This window comes from Elaeis guineensis, chromosome 4 (genome assembly GCF_000442705.2).
Source record: "Elaeis guineensis isolate ETL-2024a chromosome 4, EG11, whole genome shotgun sequence".
In the NCBI taxonomy this organism is placed as follows: Eukaryota; Viridiplantae; Streptophyta; class Magnoliopsida; order Arecales; family Arecaceae; genus Elaeis; species Elaeis guineensis.
The window spans coordinates 35,038,923-35,055,253 of record NC_025996.2 but is presented as its reverse complement, the minus strand read 5'-3'; the positions used below and the strand labels follow the sequence as shown (position 1 = coordinate 35,055,253).

Genomic DNA, 16,331 nt, shown 5'->3' with positions numbered 1-16,331 from the left:
CAACTGGATTGACCACTGGTTGCATACCTCAAAGACGGTTCTTCCTCATGCAAAAGAAGCTCGGAAGCTTAGAAATCAGGCCTCCCGGTATATCCTTTATGAGGGCAAGCTGTACAAGAGGTCGTACTCTTTGTCCCTCCTGAAATATCTCCGACCTTCTGAAGCCGACTTTGCCTTGTGGGAGGTACATAAAGGAGTCTGCGGAAGTCACCTAGGGGTCATATCTTTATCCTACAAACTGCTCCGATAAGGTTATTACTGGCCTACAATGTACCACGACTCTATTGAATATGTCAGAAAGTATGATCGGTGTCAGAGATATGCGAATATCCAAAGACAGCCCGCCTCCGAACTTACACCCTTGAGTGCCCCATGGTCGTTTGCACAATGGGGGATGGATATCCTTGGACCTTTTTTCATGGCATCCGGGCAGTGAAAGTTCCTCCTAGTGGCAATTGACTACTTCACTAAGTGGGTCGAAGCCGAACCTTTGACGAAAATCACAGAAGCTAAAGTGCAGGACTTCATCTGGAAGTCAATCGTTTGTAGGTTCGGCTTATCCAGAACACTCATTACTGATAATGGATGACAATTTGCTGGAGCAAGATTTGTCGAATTTTGTGAGGACTTAAACATCTCCCATAACTTCACGTCAGTAGCCCATCCGCGGGCAAACGGTGAAGCTAAGATGACTAACAGGACTCTGTTGCAAGAAATCAAGGTGAGACTTGAAAAAGCAAAGGAAACTTGAACAGACGTGCTTTATCATGTATTATGGGCATACCGAACTACCCAAAGACTACCCACGGGGGAGACCCCTTTGCCTTAGCCTTTGGAACAGAAGTCGTTATCCCGATTGAACTCAAGCTTCCGTCGGCGCGAATCATGATATCGACGAGCAGTGCAACTCACAGGATCTCAAGGCCAACCTCGACTTGTTGGAAGAAAAGCGGGAGACAGTTCAAGTTCGGATGGCAGCCTATAAGCAGAAAGCAGCCCACTACTACAACTCCCAGGTCAAGAGCAAACCTTCAGAGTGGGAGACTTAGTACTTCGGCGAGCTGCTGTTTCACAAACTCAGAACCAAGAAAAACTTGCCCCGAACTGGGAAGGCCTGTATGAAGTCAGGGAGGTAGTCCGGCCCGAAATATACTATCTAAAGAGCTCAGAGGAGCAGACCTTCCACAACCATGAAATTCGAAAAATTTATGAATGTATTATCGATAACTTTGACTTAAATAAAAGTTTCATATTCGCATGTCTTTTCTTTTGGCATGAGCTTATAACGACAGGGAGTAGCTCCTTCAGACAATCGAAATTAAGCGTGTCAGGAACAAGAGGAGAATCTTATCCCGACACAAATGAAGGTCCGATTATTTAGAGACCGGATGGGGGAAGAGGCCCTTGCAACGGCCCTTATGCACCCCCATACCATTATAGGAACAGGAGGAGAACCTCATCCTAACATGAGCAAGGTCAAAGGTCCGATTATTTAGAGATCAGATGGGGGGAGAGACCCTTGCAACGGCCTTTATGCGTCCCCACAGTCATGTTAGGAACAGGAGGAGAACCTCGTCCTAACATGAGCAAGGTCGAAGGCCCGGTTATTTAGAGACTGGATGGAGAAAGAGGCCCTTGCAACGGCCCTTATGCACCCCCACAGTCATGTTAGGAACAGGAGGAGAACTTCATCCTAACATGAGCCAAGTCGAAGATCCGATTATTAAGAGATCGGATGGGGGGAGAGGCCCTCGCAATGACCCTTATGTGCCCCACAGCCCTGTTAGGAACAGGAGGAAAACCTCATCCTAACATGAGCTGAAATTGATTGTGTCAGAAATAGGAGGAGAATCTCATTCTGACACAAACGAAGATCTGGTCATTTAAGATCGGATGAGGAGAAAAGCCCCCTCAGCAGCTCCTCTACACCCCTACAACCCGTTAGAAGCAGAGGAAAAATCCTCGCCTAAACATAAAGAAAAGGGGAGAGAAAAAGGGAAAGCGATGAGCTACACCAGAGATAAAAAAAAATGAACTACATCTAAGACACAAAGGACCTCATCTCAATGAGGAAGAAAACTCTTGTCAAAGATCCTCAGTCTCTAAGGGAGAACCCAACACTAGCAGAAGAAAATAGACTTCCTCAAAGTAATGAGAAGTTCGGACCCCAAGCTCGAACACCGAGAGAAAGTGTCAAACTTGAATGGCCTCGAAAAGATCTTCGGTCATGAACAAAAAGGGCGAATCAACACGGCGATGATCAGGAACCTTCAGACAACGTCGATATCGAACAAGACAAAAGACAAGAGAAGCTTGGTAAATGACAACTCAGAGCAATAGTATACAAGGTGATGAGAAAATTTTATTTTATTTCATTAGTAAAGAATGCATTACAAAAGCCTTTGAAGGCCAAAAAAAAAAAAAGAAACAACAAGAAAAGAAAAGAATACATGGAACAAAAGGTAAAAAAGTCTAAAGAAGCTCGACTTCTTCTGACTTCGAACTCTCGATTCCAGCCATTGTCAGGGATTGCTTTAACTCTCAACTTCTTCTTCCAGTTCCTTCTTTCTTAACAGCATCTCCGATACATTTGGTGAAACCGCCGGCTTTCGCCCTTCGATTCTCGAAGCCTCTTCCTCAGAACTTCAGACTCCATTTGGCATCCTTGATCGCCTGTTGCTCATAGGCCAGCTGAATTTTCAGCCGCTGCAATTCGGCCTTCTCCTGTCCAAGGGCCACGGACAGTTCTTCCATGGTCCCCCTCAAGGAGCGGAGCTCGTCGGAGCCTGGAACCGAAACGGCCTGGGCTCTTTCGAACAACTGCTTCTGAAGGCAAGCAACCTCATCGGTCGCCATCTTGAGCCTCCTTTGTAGTCGTCTACTTGTCCACACTAGCTGACTCAGTAGGCGTTGTAATTTACCTCGACATCCTGTAGCTGCTTCTGGAGGTCAGAGAATTTCTTCGACCAGTCTCGATCATGGTCGGCCTGAGTTGTAAGCCAGGACGGCTCCCTTTCAATTGACCGATCTTCTCCCGTGCGGCTACCAGCTCGACCTCGAGGGATCTGATCTTGGAAGCCTGAGTCCAAGATCGGTAGCTGGCGCATTTCTGGAGTTCTTCAAGCTCCTTCATAAAGTCGGCCTTCTTCCGGGTGTAGTCCATGAAGTCCTTTTTGTGGAGGTTCCGAAGGTGATTAACCTCCGCGGTGGCTTCCGAATGGCTCTTCCTCAATCTGTGAAGTTCGTCATCCATCTTCTTTGATTTTTTTGTTAGGTGACGAACTTTTCTTCTCAGATCTCGGATCATGGACTTCAAAGGATCCCCTGCGGTAGGAGAAGAGCTTCGACAGGGCACTATTATCGGAAAATAAGAGCGTCACAATGCAAATCAGTGCAAAAAATAAAAAAGAGAAGAAAAAGAAGTAGAGTAAGAAAAAGGAGCTCTCTGTAAAGAAGAATCTGATTTTATTGATTAAATAGTTCTTAAGTACAAGAGAAAGAGAAAAAATCACAACAAAGAAAAAGTACAAAATTAGAGGTTTCGAACCTCTAGAGCAGAAGTGGAGGAGCTCGACACCCCCGGAAGGTCGGTCGCGGCAGCTGCGGCAGTCGAAGAGGTCCCGACTGGAGGGAGACCGACAGCGGCTTCGGAAGGTCCGACTTCATCGTCGGACGCTTCATCCAGGAAGTCGAGGTCGAGTTCGAGAAACTTTCCGACCACCTTCTCCTGACAAAGCTCGAAGCCTTTGATGAAGGCGGCCTGATCGAACTGGATGTTCAGATCCCTCATCTCGGAGGAGGTCTTGAACTCCTCCACTGCTTGGGCCCGTGCCTCTGAGACTAGAGTCAGGATCTGCTCCTTCAGCTTGAAGACCTCAGCCTCTGCCTTCTTTCTTTCCTCCTCCAGGGTGGCCTTCAGATCTGCCGAGATTTGTTCCTCCTTCTGCAGCGCCTCTTGGAGACTCGTAACTTCGGCGACCTTCTCCTTGAGACGGGTAGCTTCAGCTTGGCGACCTTCCTCCGCCTGGGCTGCTTCCTTCTTGGCATTATTCATCGCCTCGATGTTGGCGATGAGCTAGTGTCCAATCTACAAGAACAGCCAGGAAGTCAATATGAAAGCTAAAGGATAAGCTAAGTAAAGAAGCGAAAGAAAGAAAAAAGTAAATCGGCCTACCTCAAAAAAGGACCCCAGAGAGTCCCAGACCCGCTATTCAGGATCAGCATGGACGATCCTGTGGACGATCTCGGGCAAGACGCACCCATCGACCAACCTTTTTATTAAATCCCTGTTGTTGAAGGAATTCTCCCCCGGATCCTCTTTGGAGCCGGTGGACCTTTCGATGGCAGCCCTGCTGCTGCGGATCTTGCGGACCACCGTCTTCTTCCTTCTCCTCCTTTCGGCCCCCGGCACCTCCTCGGGACGAGACTTTGGAGCGGAAACCTCGACCGGGGGGCTTCTTGAAGAAGCTCGGGGGACTGCAGGCTCGATGTCGGAGGGGGCATCAATGGCAATGGCCGCCTGGGCAGGCACGGCCGAACTCGTCTCCCCTACCCTCGCTTTCTTCGCCGACCCAGAAGTTGCGGCGCCCTTCCTCTTGTGGGCCTTGAGACCCTTGGCTAGCATCCGAACCACGTCTGCATCCATATCTGCAATGAAAGAAAATCGACACAGCTTAGAAAAAGAATAAGAGAAAGAGGAAGCAGCGAATGACTTGAGAAAGAAAAAAATAAATAAATACCGGCAGGATTGAGAGGGTTCAAGCCGACATTAAATAAAAGTTGCTCCTTCAAAAGGTCAGAGAGGAGAGGAGCTAGATAAGCCTTAAGTTTATTGAAGGCTTCAAGGTCATCCTTTCCCAGAATAGAAGCCCGGCGGACGGAGTCCCTCAGGGAGCCCCAGGGGGGCAACCCCAGCATCAGGGTCGGGCATCAGACGTAGAAGTACTTCTCCTTCCAGTTGTGGATAGAAGAGGGGGCACCTTTCAGCAATCCCTTTCTACCGAACTGGGAGAAGAAGTACCATCAGTCCTTTGCTGAAGGATGACGCTTGAAGGTATAGAAATTTCTAAACAAGGAAAGAGTCGGCCGGACTTTAGCTAAACGATAGAGAGAAAGAAATCCTATCAGAAACCTAAAGGAGTTCGGCGCTACAGAAACTAGAGAAATATTTAAAAAGCGAAAAAGAGTAACAACAAAAAGTAGAAGTGGAAGTCGAAGCCCGATGCGGAAAGCTTCCTAGTATAAGCAGAAGCGGCCAGGGGGAGAGGCGCTAGCCTGGTCAGTTGGCCCGGAAAGCTCAAGCTCATACTCCGGAGGAATCCCGTACTGAATCTTAATCAGCGAGAGTTCGTCCGAAGTTAGAGAGCTAGGAATGGTGTCTGGTACAAAGACCGGACGAGGTCCATCTACAGAACTAGGATTTTGGGGTGCTGGAATGGACGAACTTCTAGAACTGCTAGAGGAGGAAGTATTGGAGGACATTTTGAATCAAGTGAAAATCCCAAAAAATCTTAAAAAAAATAGAAAAAATAAAAAACAAGCGCTCGTGGAAAAATCGAACGGGCAGAATGCAAAGGAGGAAAAATGAAAGAACAACAAGAAAAAGAAGGGTTCCAGAACTAACCTAGGCTGGTCCGAGAGATGCAGAAGGGCAGCGAGGGCGATGGAGGATAACCTGAAGGGCGCCTAAGGTCGAGAGGGATGCTGGAGGAGGACGAAGCTCTCGGAGAAGAAGAGGGGACCGAAGAAAAATCTCAGGCAAAGTGAAATCCCTGAAGGAGGGGGATGGGTTTAAATAGACAACAAGGTCCGGCGCAATAATGATTGCAGATCTCCTTTGGCCGATCTACAACCACCGCGTGTCCCACTCGTCATGGCAGACGGCTGACGACTGACAGAATCATTATTGCACCGTACCTGGAGCAACACTCCAACAAAAATTCTGAAAAAATCTTTTCGGATCGCCTCGATTTGAAAAGACTCCAGCACTGGCGCGCCAAACGCCAAAATATCTAGAAACAACTGAGTATAAAAATTGAGAGGGGCAACTTTGGCTATGAAAATTTCTCTGTACTTCCTTCATTCGAAATCCAAACTCGGAAGTAGGGAGACTAGTGTTGGGTATAAAATAACCCCAGCCAAAGTTCGTAAGAGGCCAACCCTCCCAGGACTCTTCCGGCTTCCAACCTTGTGTGGCGTCTTTCTGAACTCTCCCGGCCGTCCGAGCTTCCACAGTACCATCCGGACTCCTCCAGCAGTCGACCTTCCACAGTGTCCTCCAGATTCCTCCAACGGACGAACTCCTATCGTGCCATCCGGACTTCTCCAATAATGAGCTCCTTCATTCATCTATCGGACCGCTTCAAATACTCTCTGGGCTTCATTATCAGTCGATTTTCTACAGTGATCGACTACTCTACGAATCTCTTCCAGACTTCCTCCTGTCACGATCGACTATACTCCGAGCTTCTTCCGGACTTCGTCAATGTCCGAGCTTCTCCAGCAGCAGGACTTCTACAGTAGCCAAACTCCATCCAAATTTCTACGGTGGTCGACCGCCTTCCGAATTTCATCCGAGCTCCTACAAGAACCGGACTCCGTCCGAACTTCTGCAGCGGATGGATTCCAGACAAACTTCTACAATGGACGGGCTCCAGCAGTCGGATTTCTACTCCGAACTTCTATTGCAAGCAGACTTCATCCGAGCTTCTACAATGAGCGGTCTCCATCCGGACTTCCATGGCAACCGATCTCCATCCAAGCTTCTACAGTAAGCGACCTCCTTTCGAATTCCTACAAGAACCGGACTCCGTCCGAACTTCTACAGTGGATGGATTCCAGATGAACCTCCACAATGCCTTCCGAATTTCGCTATCGGTCGACCTTCTGTCGGATTTCTCATGCAACCGAACCTCTCCAGCGGACAGTCTTCAGACAAGCTTCTACATTAGACAAATTCCAAACGGACTTCTCTAGCAATCGGACTCCAGCCGGATTTCTCCAATAGAAAGTTTTCGTTCGGGCTTCTCCAGCAGATGACTTTCGTTTGCAGCACCAACAGCACCCAACCACAGTTAACCCATCAGCAACCTCAGAGACATCCGACCTTCTCTTAGATTGCTGAGACAGAGAGCTATTCCGCTCCACCAGACATCCCAACCGAGCTTCAGCCGTCCGGCCCGAACTCCCCGACAAGCCGCGACAACGAACACCACTCCACTCTCTGTAACAAACGCCACGTGGTCCCACCACTCTCTGGCAAGTCGCGACAACGGACACTACTCCACTCTCTATAACAAACGCCACGTGGTCCCACCACTCTCTGGCAAGTCGCGACAATAGACACCACTCTACTCTCCGTAACAAATTTCATGTGGCCCCGAACGGCCCACTACCAGGCAGTTACGGACGTCACTGTCAATCGGTTACGCTCTCCCATCTATAAAAGAGACCCCCCAGATACGTTCTCCTCTAAACTCTAAACTCTATCTCGAAACTCTGCTAAAATTCCATTCAAGTGCTCCATTTCTGTTGAGGCAGAGTACTGACTTGAGCATCGGAGGGTCTTGTCGGAGCACCCCCAACTCCGCTTTAGACTTTCTTTGCAGGTCCTGACGGCGGCCGCGATCCCCTCAACTCCAGCTTCTCCGGTATCGGCGGAATTCTGCACCAACAATATGATTATAAAATTATTAAAAAATATCTATTTCAATAAATTTAATAATAATATAAATAATATAATAATATAAGTATACAACTGACAATAAAATAACATGAAAAATTTATTCATCTATACTGATATAATTATGAAAGGCATAAATAGTGGTTACACAATATTAAAATTATATATGTTTTTTTTAAAAACATAACAAACACTATGTTACCTTAAAACTTTTCAAATATAATTTTATTTTTTAATTTTTTTATAAAAATATTAAATAAATTAGATGGATTGGATTCGGATTCATGAATTGATCCACGAATCCGCATAAATTTTGTGGATTGTAATCAATCATTTTCAATCTGAATTCTTATAAGTCTAATCTGTGTCTATATTTTTTAAAACTATTTTATATGGTGTCAAAAATAGTCAATCCTAACCACGTTCTCTGAAAAGCGCAAGAATTCCGTGCCCCCCGTATTGCTATTTTATTCTCTTATAAGTCAAAGTTGATAGCGCACCAGCAATTGGTGAGCTTTCTACAGTAAATGACGTGTGGAATGGTGGCCCACATGACACGGATGAAGCTTGCACCATGCTGGCTGTGGAGATATTGGTGAACTTTCCACGAAGAGCTGGGGTCCAGCGGCAATGCTGCCACTTGGTGAATGTTTTTTTTTTTCTCGCTTTCGTGACTAAAAAAAAAATAAAAATTTTGATTCTTATCTTATATTTAGTTGAGATCATGAGAAAATTAATGAATAAAATTAAAAAAATAGATAATCTCAGTTCATCATTTGATTCAAAAAATTATAAAATAAAAAAATAAAAAATAGAAGGTTGTCCATTCATTCTGACCCACTAATTTGTATTCTCTCAAATTGAGAGGATGAAGAAAAGATGGATGGAACATTGAAAGATGAATTTTTATATTGACAAAATTATCTCTCATTATTTTTTTTGATAAAATTATAATACTTCTTCATTTTTTCATTCATATTATTTATATATATTTTTATATATACTATTAATCATATACTATTAAATTTTATTAGTCATTATTTAAATTTTAATATATAACTTTCATAATTATAATTAAATAATTAAATTACCTTCTATTTCTTGATTAATATTTACTATTTTATAATTAACTTTTTATATAATATTAATTAATTATTTAAATTAAATTATAAATTAATTAATTATTTATATAATTAATTTATAAATAATTAATTTATAAAATTATGTATTAAATTAAATATTTATATAATTTTTTATGTAATTATATATTATAAAGATTGTAAGTCTATATATAGTTTACTTCTTTAGTATAAATAAATATTATAGATTGATAATAATAATATTTTTATCAAAGAATAGTTTAATAAAAATGTTATATAAATATTATCTATCCTTTTTCTAATTCCTCCTATATCAAATAGAGAAAAAAAATATTTTCATCCATTCTTCTATGTTTCACCAAACACATGAGCGGATGGATGGATTTTCCATCCGTCCTCTTCTCCATCTATTTTTTCATCTATCCTTTCCTCATCCATCCATCCTCTCCTCCATCCGTCCTCTCCTTCATCTATTTTTCATCCATCTTCTCTTCCATTCATCCTTCTTTCAGTCCATCCTTCTTACCAAATAGAAAGTAAATCAATCCAGTACCCTTTATTATCAAGTCATACTACTGTATGCATATAAATTTTTCCTTGAACTGAGTTTCAAATTGTCATTTTATTCTAATCAACAGTGAATTTTTTTTAAAACAAAAATGATTGCTATTTCAGGATTTGTTTTCTGCCTTTGTTGTTAGACCAATTTATTTCAACTGTTCAAGTAAGGAGGGGTAAAGAAGGGGATAGAAATCGTCTGGTGAGATTACTGGGGCCAATAATCCTGAGAGGGCTTCTTGGCGTGCCGTGTTTCTGATCTCATAGATTTAGAAGTATAGTTAAAGTAAACTAAAATTTTTGTAATAGATTTTTTTTTTTCAAAGGACTCCCGCTAATGGAAGCAGAACGAAGAAAGAGAGAATGAGAAGCACCATTTGTCAACGACTTGCACTTTGACCTGTAAAAGGAATGAAAACATGAGTGCTTTACCTAATTAATTTTTAAAAAAATATTTATAAAAATAATTTAATTTTTAACTTATTTATCGGATCGATGTAAAAGGGATGAAACACTATTTTGAATAGCATTTTATCATCACCACGTCACCTACTTTTTTCACTATTTTTCACGTAGACGACGCCAAAAAAAAAATTTAAAACTGCCAAATCAAATGGCATTTTTTAAAACGCCATTCCAAATGGTGTTTTAAAAAATACCATATTATTTGGCGATTTTAATTTTTCTCTCAAAAAAGGAGAAAAAATAGAATAAAATGAAAAAAAATAAAAATTATAAATTTAATTTTATAAAAAAAATAAAAATTATAATTTTGATAAAAATAAAAATTATCATTTCAAATTAGTATCCCCATTTTAAATTATCTTTTTAACAAAATATCTGAAAAAATTGTTGTAAAAAAAAATTAAAAATATCATAAAAAATTGAAAAGAAATAGAAATTATAATTATAAATTTTAAGAAAATAAAAAATTTTAATTTTAATTCAAATAAAAATCATCATTTCAAATTACAATCTCCTTTTCAAATTAATTTTTTTAAAAAAATATCATAAAAAAGAAAAAAATGAGAAAAAAATAAAAATTATAATTTTGAATGAGTTTAAAAAAAAATTAAATTTAATTCAAATAAAAAAGATAATTTTAGATTATTTTCTCTATTTAAAATTAATTTTTAAAAAAAATATCTAAAAAAATCTTAAAAAATTTAAAAAATAAAAAATAACATAAAAAAGAAAAAAGAAGAAAAAAATGAGAAAAAAATAAAAATTTTAAATTTAAATTTAAAAAAAATAAAAATTTTAATTTTAATTCAAATAAAAAATATCATTTCAAATTATTTTTCCCATTTCAAATTAATATTTTTAAAAAAAGATGTTAAAAAAAATAAAAAATGCCATAAAAAAGTTAAAAATTTAAAAAATAGGAAAAAAATAAAAAATTATAATTTTAAATTTAAAAGAAATAAAATTTTTAATTTTAATTAAAATAGAAAACATCATTTCAAATTACTTTCCCCATTTCAAATTAATTTATTTAAAAAATATTTCAAACAAATGAAAAAATACATAAAAAAATTTCATAAAAATAGAAAAAAATGATAAAAATGGGAAAAAATTAAAATTAAAATTTTAAATTACAAAAAAAATTAAAATTTTAATTTGAATTTAAAAAATAAAAGAAAAAATGCCATAAAAAAAGTGAAAAAAAGGGAGAAAATGTGAAAAAATTATAAATTATAAATTGAAATTTTAAAAAAAATAAAAATTTTAACTTTAATTCAAATAAAAATATCATTTCAAATTGCTTTCTCCATTTTAAATTATTTTTAAAAAAATATCTGGAAAAAAAAATTGATGTAAAAAAATAAAAAACACCATAAAAAAAGGAAAAGAATTGAATTAAAGAAAAATAGAAATTGTAATTCTAATTCAAAAATAAAAATTATATTTTTAATTTTAAAAAATAAAAATTATAATTATTATTCAAATAAAAAATATCATTTCAAATTACTAAATTAATTTAAATTTAATTTTTTAAAAAGTATTCCAAACAAAGGAAAAAAATACCTAAAAAAATACCAAAAAGGGTAAAAATGGGAGAAAATTAAAATTAAAATTTTAAATTATAAAAATTTTAATTACCATAAAAGAAGTAAATAAAAAGAGAAAAAATGGTAAAAAAATAAAAATTATAATTATAAATTAAAAAAAATTAACTTTAATTCAAATAAAAAATTATCATTTCAAATTACTATCCCCATTTTAAATTAATTTTATTTATTAAAAAATCACATAAAAATAACTAAAAAAATTTAAAAAAAGAAAAAAATATAATAAAAAAAGAAAAAAATTGAAAGAAAATGCCAAAGGGAATGGCATTTTCGCCATTCCTTTTGGTGTTTTTGAATCATAAAATCCAAAAAAAAAAAAACCTCTCTCCCTCTTCTCCGGCATTTTCTCCTCTCCGACGGCACGGCGGCGATCTCCCAACGGCGGTGAGCTCCCTCCTCTCTCTTTCCTCTTTTTCTCTCTCTCCCTCTTCCTCTCTCTCTCTCCCTCTTTTTCCTTGTTCGCCGGCGATAGAGGGCCGCTGGCGGGCCCACGCGCCCCGATGGCGGCCCCCCGCGACGGGCCCCGGCCCTCCCCTTTCCTTGGCCGGCCCACTCTTCTCCCCCTCTACCTCTCTCTCCCTCTTCTCTCCCTCTTCCTCTCTCTCTCTCTTTTTCCTTGGCTGCCGGTGACAGATGGCCGACGGCGGGCCCGCACGCCGTGGCGGCCCTCTGCGGCAGGCCCTAGCCCTCCCCTTCCCTTGGCCGGCCCCCTCTTCTCTCCCTCTTCCTCTCTCTCTCTCTCCCTCTTCTCTCCCTCTTCCTCTCTCTCTCTCCCTCTTTTTCCTTGGCTGCCAGCGACAGACGGCCGGTGGCGGGCCCGCGCGCCCCAGCGGTGGCCCCACGCGGTGGGCCCCGACCCTCCCCTTCTCTCCCTCTCCCTCTTCTCTCCCTCTTCCTCTCTCTCTCTCCCTCTTTTTCTTTGGCCGCCGGCGATAGAGGGCTGGCGGCGGGCCGACGGGCCCCGAAGGTGGCCCCCCGCGATGGGCCCCGGCTCTCCCCTTCCCTTGGCCAGCCCCCCCTTCTCTTCCTCCCCTTCCCGTGGCGGCCCTCCGGTGGTGGGCTCATGCGACCCTGCAGCTTCCTTCTATTTCGATCCGCGACAGGCCCCGACGACGGGCCGCGGTGGCAGGCCCCGGCAGTGGGCCCCGATGGCCCTCCAATGACGGGCCCCATGGGGGCCCATCACCGTTGGGGCCCGGCGGCCCCGCGGTGGCCCCCAGCGGTGGGCCCCGCGGCGGCCCCCGACGGTGGCCTCATGATGAACTGAATTTTGTGTTTAAATTGTATTGTGTGACAATATTGTGTTTAAAATATATTTCTCATAAAATGAATGGCTATCATATTTCTTATTTTTTAATATACTTGTGATAATATCATTATTTTAGATTCATTAGCGTATTATGGCTTATGATCCATGGTATCCCGGTCCTCGAGACAGCAGTATTCTTACATTGCAGGAGCACCATCGATCATAGACTATTTTAGATGGCGGCGTAAGCATTCCAATCCTATTTACTATTTAAATTTTTTTTTGAAAAGTCATATACATTATCTAATTATTATATTTTATTGCAGGAGCCCAGACACTTTCGTCTACGACGATCCGATGCTGACTTCTGGAGGACAGAGAACATCCCACATAGAGTGCTGGATTATTTACGATATCTTGGATTTTATGGAGTATATCAGATTGGTCGTATAAGATGGACGTTGGTCTTATTATTGCTTTGCTTGAGAAATGGCGTCTAGAGATACACATATTTCATCTTCCATTTGGTGAGGCGACCATCACTTTACAGGATGTCAGCATCCTTACTGGACTACCAGTTGATGGCGATCCAGTTATCGGAGTTGATCCCATGCTTACCATTCCGGAGTGGCAGGCTTTGTGCTTGCGATTGCTAGGGTTTGAGCCCGACGCACACTTTTTCGATCATTCACGACTCAGGATTGAGTGTTTGGATGATCACTATCGATATTTTCATATTGCGGATAATGCACTAGAGGAGATGGTGCAGCAGTATGTTAGGGGTCAGGTACTGCAGTTGTTAGGTGGTATCCTGTTATCCGATACTTCATCGAATAAGATGAAATTGATGTTTTTGCCATTATTAGTGGATTTAGACTTCGCTCGTAGACTCAGTTGGGGCAGTGCAGTACTAGCTTGCCTGTACAGAGTTATGTGTCAGGATTCTTATGCTGATCAGAGCGAGATTGGTGGTTATCTTGTATTATTATAGGTATGTAAATTAAAAATTTTTATTTTTAATATTCAATTATATTTCACATTGGGTATATCATATATGATTTTTTTGAAATTTGTAGATTTGGGTATGGGAGCGTATGCCGACTATCAGTCCATTACGACGATAGTTGCTCGATATGCCATCAGAGCAGAATGATCCTGATATTCCATTCAGACTAGACGGACCATTGGGATATAGGTATAAAAATATTACTTTTTTTATTTGAAACTTACTGTTTTAAATTTGATAAAATTTATTTAACATGAGTAGATTGTGAAACAGATGGAACGTTGCATTCAACGTTCATCACATATCGACAAGAGTGGCACGGATTTATAGGTACCAGTTGGATACATTAGTTGATACATATAGACGGATAAATTTAATTTTTTTACAAATATCATTTTACAGTATTCATAATCTATTAAAATTTTAGCTTACTAATTTTTTTTATTTTAACTCTATCAATTTTTGTGGGAGCTATATACATATGAGATATTGGCTATATTGCCACAGATGTGTACAGTTGGACATGACATATGGACTACTAGGGTGCCACTTATTTATTTTGATGTGGTAGAGTGACATCTTTTCGATCGTATCCTGCGGCAGTTTGGTCAGATTCAGGACATCCCAGAGCAGTTTGATACCAGCCAGGGACTTCATCGTATTGATCGATGAGGGAGAGCTCGTATTGACTGGCGTATCAGACATGCAGAGTACATCGATATTTGGGATGCACGTCGAGATCACATTGTTCATGGTGATCCCATTTTGAGAGGCCGTTCATATACCGAGGACTACATGGCTTGATTTTTTAGCATTACAGTGCGAGTCATTAGACAATCTCGATATGCAGTTTCTGGATACGAGGGCGAGAGTTTTGCTGTGCGTCTTTTGGTAAGACTACAAAAATTAGTTTATGTTGTTTGTGTTATATTTTTATTTTATATTTTACAGTATATTGACTATTTTATTTTTATTTTATAGACTGATTCTATGTCAGGTCTTGTATTGGACGCTCGTCGTGCTTTATTTACGACTGATAAGGACGAACGGATTCAGATACTGCGTGAGATAGAGAGAACAAGTTTCGAAATATTGGTGGTGATTGGTGTTGATCCATATAGCTGTGCACCTTGATATGGAGCAGCCGATGCGCTAGATATGACATATATGCCGTCACCATATGTTCTACATATGCCATCACCGCATATTCTGCAGATGTCATCACTAGATGCTACACAGATGCCACCGCCTTTTGATCCATAGATGGTAGCACCTTCTTCTTTCTACATCCCCAGATGACATCACCAGGTACCAGTTGGCCACATGAGTATGATACTTTCTTTTGAGGCCGATCCGTGTATCCAGATGAGAGAGTTGAGCGGGTCGCTCAGTCCGTAGATGATCCGACAGCATCAGTTATTCCTGAGCAGCATGACCAGCAGACCTCCTCCACTGATATAGGGGAGGAGCCATCACAGCAGGAGCAGGAGTAGCTGTTGAGGACCTTCCTAAGAAGGTCCAACCGACCAGGGGCACCACGACGTCCTTGTGGGACTTAGTCTTTTTTAGATTTGTACTTAGTATTTTTGAAACTTTTATTATACTATTTTTGTACACTTGACATTTTTATTCTATTTAATATTATTAATTATTAATTTTATTTTATATTATTTAATTTCAAATGATCGGATATTATGCTTTGTGGATATGGATACACATACTCTAATGTGTCTCAGAACATTAGAAAAAAAAGTTATACTAAAAGGGCTATAAAAATTATAACGTAAATAATAATAATATATCAGATAATTTAATTATGAGATGAATCAGACCGCACTGGTATATCTCGATCTGGTACAGGCACGAATAGCTACGTACGGTGCGGTATGGAAAAAAAAATTAATTAATTTGAAATAAAGAAAGTAATTTGAAATGATGTTTCTTATTTGAATTAAAATTAAAATTTTTATTTTTTTAAATTTAAAATTATAATTTTTATTTTTTTCTCATTTCTTTCTCATTTTTCTTTTTTTATGATATTTTTTATTTTTTTAATTTTTTAAAAAAAATTTTGACATATTTTTTTTAAATAATTAATTTTAAATGAAGAAAATAATTTGAAATTATGTTTTTTATTTGAATTAAAATTTGAATTTTTATTTTTTAAAATTTAAAATTATAATTTTTATTTTTTCTCATTTTTTTCTTATTTTTTTCTTCTTTGTTTGAAATATTTTTTTTAAAAAATAATTTGAAATGGAGAAAGCAATTTGAAATGATATTTTTTATTTTAATTAAAATTAAAAATTTTATTTTTTTAAATTTAAAATTATAATTTTTATTTTTTTTCTTATTTTTTTAAATTTTTGGCTTCTTTATGGCACTTTTTTTTTAATTTTTTATTTTTTTTGACATATTTTTTTAAAAAAATTAATTTTAAATGGAAAGTAATTTGAAATGATGTTTTTTTATTTGAATTAAAACTAAAATTTTTATTCTTTTTAAATTCAAAATTATAATTTTTATTTTTTTATCATTTATTTCTCATTTTTCTTTTTCTATGGTATATTTTATTTTTTTAATTTTTTAAGATTTTCTTTGGGATATTTTTAAAAAATTAATTTTAAATGGAGAAAATAATTTGAAATTATCTTTTTTATTTGAA

The 16,331-nt window shown here is 38.8% G+C and overlaps 1 protein-coding gene across 1 annotated transcript in view; it reads right to left on the bottom strand.

Moving 5' to 3' along the window:
• LOC109505726 (receptor-like protein EIX1) overlaps nucleotides 1-12,584 on the bottom strand; it is a 31,549-nt gene extending 18,965 nt beyond the window's left edge. The window contains exon 1 of the mRNA XM_073256088.1: nucleotides 12,336-12,584. Coding sequence (XP_073112189.1) covers nucleotides 12,336-12,584 — 249 coding nt within the window. The remainder of the gene's footprint in view (nucleotides 1-12,335) is intronic.
• Between the last annotated feature and the right edge of the window lie 3,747 nt (nucleotides 12,585-16,331).